Source organism: Dryobates pubescens, chromosome 6 (genome assembly GCF_014839835.1).
Source record: "Dryobates pubescens isolate bDryPub1 chromosome 6, bDryPub1.pri, whole genome shotgun sequence".
Taxonomy (NCBI): Eukaryota; Metazoa; Chordata; class Aves; order Piciformes; family Picidae; genus Dryobates; species Dryobates pubescens.
Window position 1 is genome coordinate 40,247,869 of NC_071617.1, and position 15,605 is coordinate 40,263,473.

The following is a 15,605-nucleotide window of genomic DNA, read 5'->3' on the forward strand; positions in this document are numbered from 1 at the left end:
CAACTAGTTACATGTTAACATGATACTTTCAGAGAAAGGAAAAGAATTCTATGTCATGTATTTGAGTAGATAGGCATAGGAGTTGCTTCCATCTAAACTTCAGATTATTTATAGAATCAGAGAATGGTTTGGGTTTGAAGGGACCCAAAAGTTCATTTAGTGCCAACCTCACTGCCATGTGAAGGGGCATCTACTATACCAAGTTGGTCAAGGCCCCATCCAGCCTGGCTTTGAACACTTACAGGGTTGGCGCCTTCACAGCTTCTCTGGGCAGCCTGTCCCAGTGCCTCACCACCCTTACGGTGAAGAATTTCCTCCTATTGTCTAACCTGAACCAAACTTCTTCCAGTTTGAAGCTATTACCCTTGTCCTGGCACTACAGGCCTTTGTAAAATCTTCCTCTCTAGCTGTACTGTAGGTCCCCTTCAAGTACTGAAAGGCTACTACAAGGTCTCCTTGGACCTTACAGCCTGTAGACAAGAGCTGAACAATCCCAAGTCCCTTGGTCCTGTCTTCACAGGAGATGTGCTCCAGCCCTCTGATCGCCTTTGTAGCCCTCCTCTGGAACAGTTCTAACAGTTCCATGTCCTACTTGTATTTCAGTTTCAATAAACTGATGGTTTATGAAGAGGCTGGAGGAGCTCCCTGGTTAGTTTGAAAAAGATAAGCCTTTTCAAAATCACAGTTGTTTAGTCTTTGTCTGGGATGAATTAGATGGGGATTTAGAGATATGTGTTTTATCTTAAGGGTTGGATTTTAATGCAGTCATATGAGAATACACACAGATTTGCAGACCTTGTGTATCATTTTATAGAAAATACAATTTATATGTAATGATAGCAAATTTTCATATATAGTGCCATGATGAGAAATAAAAAGAGGGAAAAACGTGAGGTAGGATTGAATAGATGGATCAAAATAGATAGACAGTGGTGGAACAAAATACGATCATAATTCAACATTCTGTAGTTGTAGGTGCATTTTTAAGCTTATTGGCAATTGAAGAATACAGAGAATGTGTACTGCAATAATCTGGAAATATCTCCTTTTGTCTACACTTAGAAGTTAGTCCCTGTTCCTTTAAGGGATTACTAAGCAACATTTTTGCATTTAAGTAACTATATTCACCAGAAGAACAGCATTCTGTGCTTAAAATCAATCCTTTGATGTTTAGATCAGCTTGCCTTTTCCCTGTTTAGAAAACAATAAATGTATTTTAGTTCTGTATTTCCAGGGTTTGTGTGTGTGCATAGTTATTCCGGTTTCCTCTTAATTTATGGTTGCTGAAGGATTAGTAAACTTTAGAGTGTTGTGATAAGAAAAACACTACCAGGAAAAATGTAAGGTCTGTGAAACCTTGCCTTGCCTTCCATGGTGATGACATATAATGAGATCTTATTTTGATTCTTACTCATTTTAAAATCTTTGGGATGGGCATGTACAGCACAATTGGTACACATGCTAGAGTGAAACAGAAAAGCTACTTGCTCCGTTTCAGCAAATATGAAATTTCTGCATGTTCATATACCAAGCAGAAAATCAAAAACTGATCGTATTGGTGAGTCATGGTTCTACTGCTTACTTGTAACTATAAATCTAGTCTTTTTCTTATCCTCTTGATAATTTATACTTTTCAGTGCAACATAAAAATTGCACTGATATTGGAAACCATTGAGTTATAAATGTACTGTATTTTACCTTCCAGAGTTCTAACAAAATGTCTATTTAAAGTTACACTTCCTATTTCAGCCGGAAAGCTGCTTGCAATGTTGGAGGCCATCTGCATTTCAGCTCGATTAATAGCAGACTTGACATTTCTCGACGCTTGCATACCTTTTGCTTCTCTATGGACTTCAGCTTGCCTTACATTTTTTTAGGCAATTAGGAATGGTTTTAAGTTCATCTAACTAGTGCCCAGGGCAAAGCTTCCTTTGCATTCTTTTTTTCTTTTTAGAATTGTGTTTCTCTTAGAAAATACTCTTCTCTTGAAAATATGTAGATTAAAGAAACTGTACCACAACACTGTGGCATCTTCCCTTTTTTCCTATAAGTCAGGGACTTTAAAAAAATTTATTTCATCTTGGCTTTTTTGTCATTAGTTCAGTGCTAGGAGAAACTTCAAAAACAATTTCAAGTTAAGTGCTATCTAGACATCTTTTTTTAATAGAAAAATTGCTTTAGTTACACAGAAATTTAAGTGTCAGATTATTTGGATGCAACTGTGGAAAAGAATCATAGAATCAATAAGGTTGGAAAAGACCTCAGAGATTGAGTCCAACGTGTCACCCAACACCTCATGACTAACTAAGCCATGGCTTCAAGTGCCACGTCCAATCCCCTCTTGAACACCTCCAGGGATGGTGACTCCACCACAGGCAGGACATGAAAAAGGAAATCAAATTCCCCCTAATCTCTTACTAATTTTCTTCTCTTGTTTGTTAGGATTGAATTCAGTGAACTTTTTATGTCCAAGAATCCTCTGCTGTGTGCTTAAAAACAAATTGAGCACTTTTAAGGTAGCATTCAGTGATAAGAGTCCTTCACCAGATATTAACAGATATGCCTGCAAAGCAGTGCTGAGAAGCAAGAATTTTGCCTTGCAAATTATTGGTAGCTTGTACAGCAATAATTTTGTATTGATACTGCAAATTGTGCAACCGTTCTTCCTCTGTTTCTCTAACAAAAATTCATTGCATGATCAAGGTGTGCGTCACACCTAGGCTACATTCTGAACAGTGATGAGACTGAGTCATTTGTTAATGGTACCTGAGAGCCTGGGTTTGCTCTTGGTGTGCACCTATCTCACAGTCAGGTATTACTTGCCATTGTGTTCCTTTCATCATAATGGGCTGTTGTAAAGGTGTTGTACAATAGCAGGCTACTTCAGGATCGTAATGTTTCATTCCATATCTAAGGAATATATATGTCATATAAGGGTCATATATTGAATGAATATTCTGGCTTGTATAATATTTCAGTAATCTCCTTTTTAAACTTTGATATGGTGATATAAAGGGTTCTGGTTGGTAGGAAAAAATGGGGAAGAATTGACGAATTTAGTTACCCTGTGTGAAAAATTCTACTTAGTACGGATGTTGCATAACCTTATTTTGTTTCCTTTTTTCTTATCTCTTCTGATTCTCCTGCTTATCTTTATTTTATTGTTCTTTCCCTAAAGTAGGAACAAGGATGACTTGTGAAGATTCTTAATAGTGGTTTTGTTCTAGAATTAGTTTTCTTAGCTGCCTTTTGGTACAGTCCAATAAAGGTCCAGATATGCTGACCAAATTTCCATAATCTCTAGTTTTGCTTTTTCCCAGATGTTTTATTCTAACCTGTAGTCTCATTGATAGAGTCTAGCTCTATATTCAGGTGGAAATACAAAGCTCTGGGACTTAAAAGGAAATATTTGTAATCTAGACTATGTGGAGATTTTGGTTAGAAGATTAAAGCTTGCCTAATAGTTTTGGATGAATGTTCTGAAATTACTCTTTGCAGCCCTATTGCACAAACATTTGTGCCCTTTATACATATATTATTTTGTCTCAGTGGTGCTTTAAACATTGCAAATAGGCAGTGAAAAGGTGAGCCTTTAATTTCTGGCACAGGACTGAGCTCAGTAGAAGTACAAAATTAGAAGTGTTGCTTAAGTGAAAATAAGCCTACTTCTATGCAATTGCAGTGCTTTTTTGTATCAATAAAATGCAGATAATTTAATTTTTCCTTCTGAAATTGTGTATCAGGTACACCTTACACTTTGTTAATATCTTCAAAAAGCAGGACTGTTATGCAAACTAAGTGTGATACTGCTCCTACAGAGAAGTGAAACATAATTGCCTCAGCATATCTTCCACCCTGTTTCACTTAGCTTCCCTTACCTCCCCATATGACTTTGCATACACTCATACAGCACAATTCCTTAAATTGCTGCAAAAAACAGTGGTGTAGGAGGTATTTGTAGAGGCAGAGGTGAGGCTTTCCCTGAGATGCTGGTTCTCTTGTAGAGCTGGATGGTGTGGATAGGCTTTGTATAATGCCCTGCTTGTGCCAGTTGCTAAGGTGAACTGGTAAGAAGGGACAGGTACTCTGCTGCTGAACAAGGGCTGTAACTAGACGTTAAAATGTATTTAGGAGCATTACTAGTCCAGCCATTTAGTTTTCATTATTCTTTTGAGAGCTGTTGTGTTCATTAGAAAAATAAAAATAATATCTACCAACATACAGCAGAGACAAAATGTCCTTTAAGTGAAAAATAAAATATTATGACAGAATACCAATAGTGGAGAAAATGGGGCAAAAGGTAAGCTTTCTCACAAAAGAAGCTTCTCAGATACAGTAAACATTGTTCAAGTGTTTGCCCTAACAATCCCTGAAGGGGTTTTTAGCAGCCACCTTGAGCAGCCACCAATGAAAAAATTTGGAAACCAGGATCCTCTGTTGGGAATGCCTTCCTTTTGACCTGCAGTGAAGGGTCTATCTTAGGACCAAGAAACAAAATATGTAGTAGACTGAACTTCCCACAATTGGACAGGGGAGAGACGAGCCCTCAAAAGTAGGATTTGGACCAGTTAACAGAGTTACTGATCATAATTGTAAAAGGACACCTGTTCTATATCCTGTATACTTTTGGTGTGGTTGTATTCCCAAGCACATAGGTCCTCAGCACACAGACAATGGTTTAGAAGTCTTTGGGTACTTCTTAACATAATTCTGAGTAGGAGTTGGGAAAAAAACAGTGCAGAGATTGTTAGTCAGGAGAGGATCAGCCGATGGTGAAGTTTATGATGGCTGTACCTGTGTTTATACTGCTTTCATTTATGATTTAATTTGCTGTCACCTTTCTTCCCTTTATAGTTTTGCTTGGAGAGAGTTTGTTTCAGCCTGTTTCTTTCTGCTTCCTTTACTGTGAAAACACTAGGGAAAAGAAAAACTTCACAATATAACAGAAATTTGTCAGGCATTTCACACAAACCACCAGCAAAATATACTTTCTAATGTTTTGGGAGATCTTTGACAATAAAGAATAAAACCACTGGGGCTTTTTTTTCCAGTCCACAAATATCTATAGACAAATTTATTTTCTCAGAGAAGCTGGATCATATTTGTAGTGTCAATAAAATTAGCAAGGAACTTTTCCTGCTGTCTCACTTTTCAAAATGAATATCTAACAGAAAAATGGTTTACTGTGTCTGAAACCACACTGGAAAGAATCCATGTGGTCTGTACATTATTAAGGGATATTAAAGTTGTATTGGTTATGTATCTCATATTTTGTTTTTCTAAAACTCAGTAGTTGGTGACTGACACCAAGTTCCTGGCATCAGGGCAAGGCATTGCAAGTGATAGCCTACTATGTGATTAGAAAAGCTTTTCAACTGGATTATTCTGTATTCCCTATACATCTACTATGCATCAAAACTTCTTCCTGTTATTCTCAAGTCATGGCAAATTCTAAATTTATTATTATTATTCCAATTTTTAGCAATTTCAGCCTATGTAATGTGGAAGTGCTGTCAAAGGTAGGCATAAGAGCACCTTATATGAGAGGCTAAGAAAGAACTGATTCTGCTCAGCCTTAAGAAGTCGTATCCCTGCTGCTGTCTACAGCTATTCAGTATGCAGGTGTGGAGAAGGCTGAGACAGACTGCTCACTATTAAATTCTTTATCTGCATTTCATTTTGAGCAGCATTTCAATGTGTGCAAATTGGCACGTGCACCATATGGATATGTGTACAAACTGTGCTGCCCTAGCTGAGGAGAAAATAATTTTGATGGCTACCCTTTATGCTGAAAATAATTAAAGTGTCTGTACAGCCTTCAATTAATGAAATAAGTACTACAACCACATGTCTGACTTTAAGAATAGGAAACAGCATTCATGCTTGAGAACACAGTTTAAAACTTTTCTGTCTTCTATGTCTTTCAACATGAAATAGTGGGGAAAAAAAAACCTGTTATTTTTCTCTGCAGTGCTTGCTCTCTCAGCCAAAGTTCTGGGCCATTCAGACATCAGCCTTGCTCCTTCGGACCAAGCTTGAGAAAGGAAGTACTCGCAGAATGGAACGGGCAATGAAGCAGACACAGGTAAGATGCCTGTGCAGGCATCTGTCTCTGAACTACAAGTATGAACCACAAATCCTTTTATGTCTGCCAGTCTTGAGTTAAACAAGCCCTACGAGGAGAGGCTGAGGGAGCTGGGGTTGCTTAGCCTGGAGAAGAGGAGACTCAGGGGTGACCTTATTACTCTCTACAACTACCTGAAGGGAGGTTGTAGACAGACGGATGTTGGTCTCTTCTCCCAGGCAGCCAGTACCAGAACAAGAGGACACAGTCTCAGGCTGCGCCAGGGGAGGTTCAGGTTAGATGTTAGGAAAAAGTTCTATACAGAAAGAGTGATTGCCCATTGGAATGGGCTGCCTGTAGAGGTGGTGGAGTCACCATCATTGGAGGTTTTCAGGAGAAGACTTGATGGGGTGCTTGGTGCCATGGGTTAGTTGTTTAGGTGGTGTTGGATTGGTTGATGGGTTGGACGTGATGATCTTGAAGGTCTCTTCCAACTTGGTTTATTCTAATGTACAAATAATAACTAGTCACTTCCTTTGAAAACACAACAAGTTGTGAAGGATTGTGGGAGTTTATGTTAATGCTGGGGGGAAACTTCAACCCACCACAAGGATTGAAATTAAAATGTGTTTTCTTACCTCTAGTTTCTGACTTCTGATCTGAGGAGTTTTTTAATGTAATAGTTTATGAATGTTAAGCTGCTGCTGTATTTTTAAATAGTTTTTACTGAACTCATCTGTAGCCAGCACTGAAACTTGCAGATATTCATTGCTATTGTGAGAACAAGAAAGCACATTTATAAATAAAGCAGCACTTTCAGTTTACTGTTTTGATGTGGTACTTAGTGTTTAGGATACCTATTGCAAGTCTGAGGAGATGGTAAATAACGCTACTCCAAAGAAAGCACTTTTCAACTAGGAAAAAGGAATTTTACAATTCTGAAAGTTTTCAGCTAGTAGGGGTTTGGGATTTGGAGGGGGTAGTGGGGGGGGTGGTTTTTTGTTTTTTCCAAAGGAAAGGTTTGTAGGCTATATAAAGAGTGAATTTTATTTTATTTTTTTCCTTCATGTTGCAGAGTTTTGTTAGCCATTTGTCATCTTTATGCTCTTAAGTCTTGCTGTCACATCTGAACAGCAGGCATTTCTATATGTCCATCAGGAACAGTCCTGCAGACTAAAACTGCCAGGAAGCTATAAAACTGATGGCTGTGGTGCTGTGTAATTAAATCCTGAGGAGCAGATGTTTCATCTAAAATCAGAATTGATGCATGGATCTTTGAAGAAGTGTAGCTTGGATGTGCATATTTGTTTTGCTGAGAAGAATGTAGAGCTGCTATAGTGGAATTTCCTGGGGTCGGTAGAAGAGTGTGAGGGAAGACAGGATTCCAGGTCTTGGAAATGTAGCACCTAACAGCATTTGGGAAGTAATCTCAGGATCCCTGATGCCCAAAGCCATAAACCAGTTGGAGTGTCTCCAACATTTTTGTCTGTCTTGATTAATCCTGCATATAGAAAATTGTTATACTATGCTATGTTTGATAGTCACATGATAGAAGTGTTCATGAAGGAGTTATTCTTGCAAGTGCAGGCTCATGGGGTTATTTAGTCTAGAAGAGAGAAGACTCCAGGGGGGATCTTGTAGCTGTCTTAAAATATCTGAAAAGGTCCTACAGGAAGGCTGGAGAGGGACTTCTCACAGGGGTGTCTAGCAACAGGACAAGGGGGAACGGTTTCAAGCTGAAGGAGAGTAGGTTTAGACTGGATCTTAGGAAGAAGTTTTTCACTATGAGGGTGATATGACTCTGGAATAGGCTGCCTGGGGAGGTTGTAAATACCTTCCTCCTTGGGGGTGTTCAAGCCCAGGCTGGAGGAGGCCTTGAGCAGCTGAGTCTTGTTGAGAGGTGTCCCTGCCTGTAGCAGAGAGGTTGGAATATATGAACTCTAAGGTCCTTTCCAGTCTTCTAAGACAGTTGACTAGGAAGTGGTAAATTAAATCATTGAAGTTACTTTAGGGTTGACTGAAGAGTGCATGAGCCATTATAGGCCCTGAGTCACTGATGCTGGGACTTTCTTCTGCTGCTACTCCCCTTCCCCATTTCTATGCTTACTACTTCTGTAATGAGTCTGCAACTTAGATTATTACTGAGCAAGCATATGCTGCTTTTCAGCACTAAAGTAAGCCAGGCTACATGTTTGGTTTGTTAAAGAAAACATGTTTTGGCTCCATTGATTTGTGGCATTTTTCTCAGAAAAGACAACAGTATTTGAGAGCTAAAGCATTCCACTGGAGTATTTGATCATGACCAGTATAACATACATTGAAGTCTGGACTAAGGTACTGCTAATCAAAATGGGCATCTGGATACAGTATGATTTTTTAGGTTTTTTTAAAGGCTCAATGTTTTTTTCCATATGAGTGTAGGTGAGGGAGGATGGGAAATGCTAGGGTAAAAAGGAAGGAAAGAGGAGGGAGAAAACAGAAGGAAAAGGGGATAGATTTTGATAAATTGCTCTCCACATAACTAGAAACCTGCCACTTCTACATCAGTCTTGGGATCTTCACCTACCATCTATTGTAAGAAAATAATTTATAAACTATTAATAGTGGAAAATTGTTTGAAATGAGCTGTTAAACCACAAGTAACTGCTGAAAAGTGCAACCAGAGAGCAAATAATAGGATAAGGAAGAAAAAGGAATTTTGAGTGGTCTAGGAGCTATGGAAAAAGAGAAAATGGAGGAGGGATTTAAAAACAAATAAACAAAACCTAACAAACACACCCCCCCCCCCAAACAAAAACGAAAAAGCAAACCCTAACCAAAAAACTTGTTTAAAGCACATAAAGGGTAGCATCCCACTATAGTTTCTTGGTCTATTAAATAAATATTCTTCCATTTCATTGGAGTTTAAAATATTTTTAAGAATGAAGCAAAATGAATTAAAGTTCACAACATCAGTAGACAAAGGGAGAGCAGCCAGTGTCACTTACCTGGACCTCAGCAAAGCCTTTGACACTGTCCCATATGACATCCTGGTCTCCCAGCTGGAGCAGTATGGGTTTGGTGGATGGACCACTCAGTGGATAAAGGACTGGCTTGATGGCTGCACCCAAAGGGTGGCTGTCAATGGGTCCATGTCCAAATGGAGGCCAGTGACAAGTGGAGTCCCTCAGGGATCAGTACTGGGACCAGTCTTGTTTAACATCTTTGTTGGAGACAAGGCACTGAGTGCCCCCTCATCAAGTTCACCAATGACACCAAGCTGTGTGGTGCAGCTGACAGGCTGGAGGGAAGGGAGGGACTTAGGCTGGAGAGGTGAGCCCAAGCCACCCTCATGAGGTTCAACAAGACCGAGTGCAAGGTCCTGCATCTGGGTTGGGGCAATCCAAGGCACTGATATAGGCTGGGCAGTGAATGGCTTGAGAGCAGCCCTGAAGAAATGTACTTGGGGGTGCTGGTGGACAAGAAGCTGAATATGAGTCATCAGTGTGCACTTGCAGCCCAGAAAGCTAACTGTATCCTGGGTTGCATCAAAAGAAGTGTGGCCAGCAGGTTGAGATAGGTGATTCTACCCCCTCTACACTGCTCTGGTGAGACGCCACATAGAGTACTGTGTCCAGTTCTGGAGCCCCTATTACAGGAAGGATCTGGACGTGCTGGAATGTGTCCAGAGAAGGGCCACAAGGATTATCGGAGGACTGGAGCTCCTCTCCTCTGAGGACAAGCTGAGAGAGTTGGGGTTGTTCAGACTGGAGAAGAGAAGGCTCCAAGGAGACCTTAGTGTGGCCTTCCAGTATCTTAAGGGGGCCTACAAGAAAGCTGGTGAGGGGCTTCTTAGGGTGTCAGATAATGATAGGACTAGGGGGAATGGATCCAAGCTAGGGGAAGGTAGATTTAGATAAGATGTTAGGAAGGAATTCTTCACCATAAGGGTGGTGAAAGCAGCATCCCTGGAAGTTTTTTAAAACCAGGCTGGATGTGGCTCTGAGCAACCTGATGTAGTGTGAGGTGTCCCTGCCCATGGCAGGGGGGGTGGAACTAGATGATTCTTGAGGTCCCTTCAAATCCTGACAGTTCTGTGATTCTGTGGAAATCCCATGCTTTGTCCACAGGGTGGTGGGGTAGAAATGAGAGCATTGTTACACTGGATTACACCAGGAGTGGAAGAGGTGAAGCTGCCTTGAGCCACATAAACTAATAGCCTGCTAAGTCTTACCCTTATGGAGACTTGTTACCGCTGCTTTCTGCAGCTCGATCTGGGTGATTACATGGGCTACCTCTACACCTGCAGTTTTTATCAGCTCATTATTGTGTCCCTTTTGTGATTGTAGTTTCTGCTGCTCACTGCATGTGAAGATAGCACACCTATAAGATAATGGGGTTTTATAACAGGCATTACAACATCTGTGGTATTTCATACAGTTCTCTCTTGCTTGTTTTTCTTGGCACCTAAAAAAATTGCCTATTAGGGGCAGAGAAATGTATCTTCAAAGGCTGATTTTAGTACGGCTTTAGAAGACATGGGAGCAGACTAGCAATACTATAGGCTAATTATTGTGTCTGAGATCTTGTTCTGTATCCTTAGTTTTACACACGTGTAAGTGATTGGGAATTCTGTCTCAGCTGCCCTGTAGTTTTCACTTAAATAATACTTTAGAGTGTTGTTTTTTCCAGCAATTAATGGTTTTCTCTGTGTGTGAAGAAGTAAATCTTCTTACTTAGGAAAGTAATCTCAAGAGAGAGTGACCTTTTTGTTATAGTTATGATTTCAGTCTCCAGACAGACATTTTGAGACCATATTGAATTTTGCTTAAGCAAATGGCAGGTTTGGCCGAAATTGTTACATGATAGAAGTGATTCTGGGGATACAGTGAACACTTCAAAATAATGAATGCAGTAGTGCTTTGTTTCCTCTGTTTTTCTTCCACTAGGCAATCATAGGTTTTGTTGAAAAAATAAAAAAAAGTAAATCTCAGAGACCCAGTCTGCCAAGAGTTATTCAGGAACAACTGAGTTGATTTTGTGCCACTAGCAAAAAAAAAAAAGAGAACATTGAATAGTATAATTTTGCAGCTAATGATTCCTGCCTAGAAATTTTCTTCTGAACTGTTGCATTTGTGACTGTAGATCAGCAATATCAGCTGGTGTGGGGAAGCTTTTAACATGCAAACCTTTCTGCATTTGAGAATTATGGTCAGTACTTGAGCTGTTGCTTTTTTATGTCAATGCACTTTCTAAAAGCCTCAAAAATTACTGAGCCTCCCATTTTTTCCTAATGTTTCCCATCGAATCTTACATCTGAAGATAATTGCCTTTCTCCCTTTAGAGTCTCTTCACTCAGTATCTTGACAATTGGAATGGTGGTATTAGGAGACATAATTTCAGATAGGAGAATCCTTAAGCCATATTGAACGATAATATTAGACTTCTTTAACAAACAAAATTAAGATAATGAGTTGAAGAGAAAAATGTGAATATTGATAGATTCCAGGACACAACGTTCACATCCTTCTACAGAAGCTTTACCCTGGAGTGCATAAGATTTATAATCTCAACTGCATTTAAACAATAAAAATAATTAAGTTCCATACACAGTCAGACCCAGATCAAGGCATGGATAACACACTATTCCCACCTACTGCCACAGTGAACAAAGGAAGCTTTACAGCTGTTGTTACATTTGAACAGGTAAATATGTACAGTGTATGTCATAAATATCATTGTAGATCTGGAGCTAGGTATCCCACTATGAGCTGACAAACCAAGGTCCAAAACAGCCCAGTACAGGTAGACAGATCTTCTTGTGTCACATTGTCCAGTGTCTGTACCAGGTGCTAGAAAACAAACTCTTCCTTACCTGTTAGGGCAGTTGTGTGTTCCTCATATATTCTAATTAAATTAAATTAACAGTGTTAGCTCTTCTTTTATTTATTCTTCTATCTTGTCCTTACTTCCCCTGTTTTAGTGAAAAACAGAAAGCAAAGGTGATGCAACAAGCCTTTGGATCTGCTTCTCAGCATTGCCTTCAGTAGTGCCTTCCCCCTGAGCAAGCTGATTTGGGAACTATAAAAGTAGTGTAACTACAACAGCTTGGAACTTAATGCAGGCTTAGTGTTCAGAAAGTATACGCAGTTCCTCTGCAGGTTTTGCAGCCTGCGTGGTGTTTTGTAGCTGCTCTTCATCAATAGCAGTAGCAAAGCTAGTTACAAACATCTCTACAAGAAGCAGTTGCGCTCCATGGGTGCTCTCATGATTGCATGGGACATTTATCTGCTGGTTTAGGGCAGATGTATGCAGACATATCAAGCTGTGACAAAAATGTCGAGTCATCTGATAGGAAAGGGGGAACCTCATTACAGATCTTTTTGGGGAAGTAACTCCAACTATCTCTCCTGTTTACCTCTCCTGTTCTGACTCATAAAGATGCAGGTTAAGGCTGTGATCATCCAGATACGTTTAGCATTTGAGACTGCAGAGAAAGATACTGTGATGCTGCTGCGCTGGAAACAAATTAGCTGCAAACATACCCAAAAGATGGCAAGATGCATACATGGAAAAGGAGATGTACTTTTCCAAATGTCAAATGATCTAGCCTCTATTTGAAATTATTTTAAATCTAGTGCTGCCATGATGAAATTATGAATGATATCAGTATTCTTGCTTTTGCAGCAGGAAGTGAATGGTCTGATTTTAAATCCATCTTGTCAAAGTAAGCTTGTAAATCTATCTTAGGAGAAGTTCTGCTTACACCTTCTGGTACACTGTAAAAATCAATAGCATCATTGACAAGTGAGACAGCTTTTTCTTTGAAATCAAAACCATTCAAGAAAGTACAGTTATTTGATAAATATAATGTAATAACTACAAAATCATATTTCATATAAGTAACATTCAAATAAGTGAAAACTAAATGTAAGTGGCATATATATTAAAAATACACATAGCATATCCCAAAGATTTTGTGTCCTCTGTAAACAGATTTGTCCTGAGGCTTTAGTCATTACAAGATTTAACATTGAAATCAGTCTCCTAAGCACTGGCACTCGGTAGCTTTGGGCTCAATATTTGTCCAGAATACTAGGCTTGTAATTTTCACAGTCTGTCATGCTGTTACAGGCCTCATTTGTTTTACCATCCTTCTTTAAGTGGTAGTGTTTGACTACAACAAAGCATTCCAAGCTGGCATTGCATAGGCAGTGCTCTGAATTGTACTGCTTGGCTCTCAGTTTCAAATAAAAAGGAAATACTACGTCAGACGTTCATGAATCCAATTATCTTCTATTCATGACCTTGACCTCTTTTGTGCTAATTTTGATAGTGAATGCTCTCTATTTCATTTGGGATCATTGCACTCATTTCCTTTTGTGTGCTTTCCTTCCACACCCAGCTGCAAAAACACTTTTATAAAGAAATTGAAGCTTTTTTAGTAAAATGACACTGATAGAACATGAACATTCACATTAAAAATCTACTATGTGGCTCGTTTTAGAAAAAATTTAGACCTGCACAGTTTCAGGACCCTAATCAATAATTTCTGTCCCAGCATACTTCCTTTTACAACTATCAACACCATCTTGCACCTGAAAAATTCGCATGGATTTATGCAAAAAACAAGTCTTATTTGTAGTCCAGTGCTTCAAGTTCTTTTGCATAGATGCCGTGCAGATTTTTTGCCTTCCCTCTTTCCTGCCATAGTATAGGTGAAGCCAGTACCTTAGATTCAAGAGGTGGTCTCCTCCTGGATAATTTTGGAATTTGAAATTATTATGATGTGTAATAACTTTGGATGATTGTCTTTCTTAGACAAGTAGGAGATACTTAGGGAATAAATTTAAAGTAAAGAATCTATTTGTTTGCCTGAGAACAAGGTAGTAATAGAGTGGTGGAAAATGAATTACCAAACTATCACAGAGGAAAAGCTCTAGAAAATGTGTCTAAATGGTACCTTTACAGTTTTCCACTTAATAGCTTTAATTGGTACACCAGAGAATTAGACTTTAAAATCTCACAGATAAAAGGCCTGCTAAAGGTAGGCAGTGAAAAAATTGTAATTTTTCTAAATGCTTACTTTCTGAAATGCAGTTAAAAGCAGGGATAAATCTATTTTTTATGAAGCAGGAGCTGTCAAATAATTGTTTGAAATTGAAATTTAGCTGAACTATTTAATGCCGAATACTTAAAAAGGTTTACTTTCTACATTCAGCATCTCTATTGACACCCAGTACCTGTAGAACAGCAAAGTTAAAAAGTCCCAAGTGATAACACAGTCGTGACACAAGCCAGGATAAAGGAAAAATGGTACATCCAATTAATGTTAAGATGTTCTCTTACAAAATGTCCTTAAACCTACACTTAAAATCAGTAATCTAAATTAACATAGCAGCAGGACATGTTCAGATACTGAGGTTTAATGACAGTTGGATGCATGATATCATGAAAATCATTGGCAAAGTACCTGGAATGACAGTATATGGAAGGGGTAAACAAGCCTTCAGGACTTGCCACACAGGTGCAAAGGCATGTTTTCTTTCACTTAACTTTATCCAGAATTGGGAAAATTCCTAGGAGCTGATAAGACACGAAGGCATGTTTTTCTTGTTTGCTCTATGAAATTGCACCTGAAACAGAAACAGGGAGATCTGCTAATTTTAATGTCTTGTAAAACAGCCCTGTTGTCAGAGCCTATACATTCCTAAGATATCTATAAGAAAGGAGCAAATTGTAAATGCAAAACTGCAAAACACGTTTTGATAGTTGTCTACAGGGCCTGTAGTGCTATTTGATTGGTGTAAATAATGTACAGTTCCTTTATTTGCTAATCACACTTCCATTTCCATCTACAAAAGTCTTAAAATGTTGGCAAGCTAACTTCTTTATTAGAAAACTTCCCTAACATTTAAATAGAAAAAAAGAGGAATTCTATGCTAAAGATGGTTTAATCCTGTCTTAAACATGTTCACATTGGATCCTCCTGACTTAAAAAACAAAGATAGCAATAAGGCTATGTATAAAGGAAGTTGAAGAACATGAATTGTTTAGAGGAAAAGAAGTTATAATTAAAATAAAATGTTTTTTAAAACCAACAAAACAGAACAAAGCCCCAAAACAATCAACCAACAACAAAGCAAGCAACAACCAAAAGGCCACAACAAAAATACCACCAAACCACCTCCCCCTGACAAAACTCAAGAAAACTCAGACAAATAAAAGAAACCAAAAAAAAAAAAAACCCTACCAGAAGGATTTCCTGGCTGAAATAATACTGACATTTATTCATTCAAACTATGTACATTTATATCAGTTCTTTCTTAAATGTGCTTTATCTTCAATGACCCAAGTCTGTATGCATATTTTGGTTGATTAGAGCCATGGTCTACTAAATATATGGAAAGTAGTGGCTCAATAAAATGGCTTTTTTGGAGCTGTATGAAGATAAACAGAATGAATTTGCATTCTTTTCAGATTTTCATGTTTTTCAAGAATAAAAATACATGCAAAGCAAGTATAAAATGCCCTGAGGATGGTAGCTTTGCAGTTTTAATTC

General features: G+C 38.6%; 1 protein-coding gene across 1 annotated transcript in view; it reads left to right on the plus strand.

Moving 5' to 3' along the window:
- TTC27 (tetratricopeptide repeat domain 27) overlaps positions 1 to 15,605 on the plus strand; it is a 124,517-nt gene that overhangs the window by 62,620 nt on the left and 46,292 nt on the right. The window contains exon 10 of the mRNA XM_054162364.1: positions 5,972 to 6,085. Within this exon, the coding sequence (XP_054018339.1) occupies positions 5,972 to 6,085 (114 nt within the window). The remainder of the gene's footprint in view (positions 1 to 5,971; positions 6,086 to 15,605) is intronic.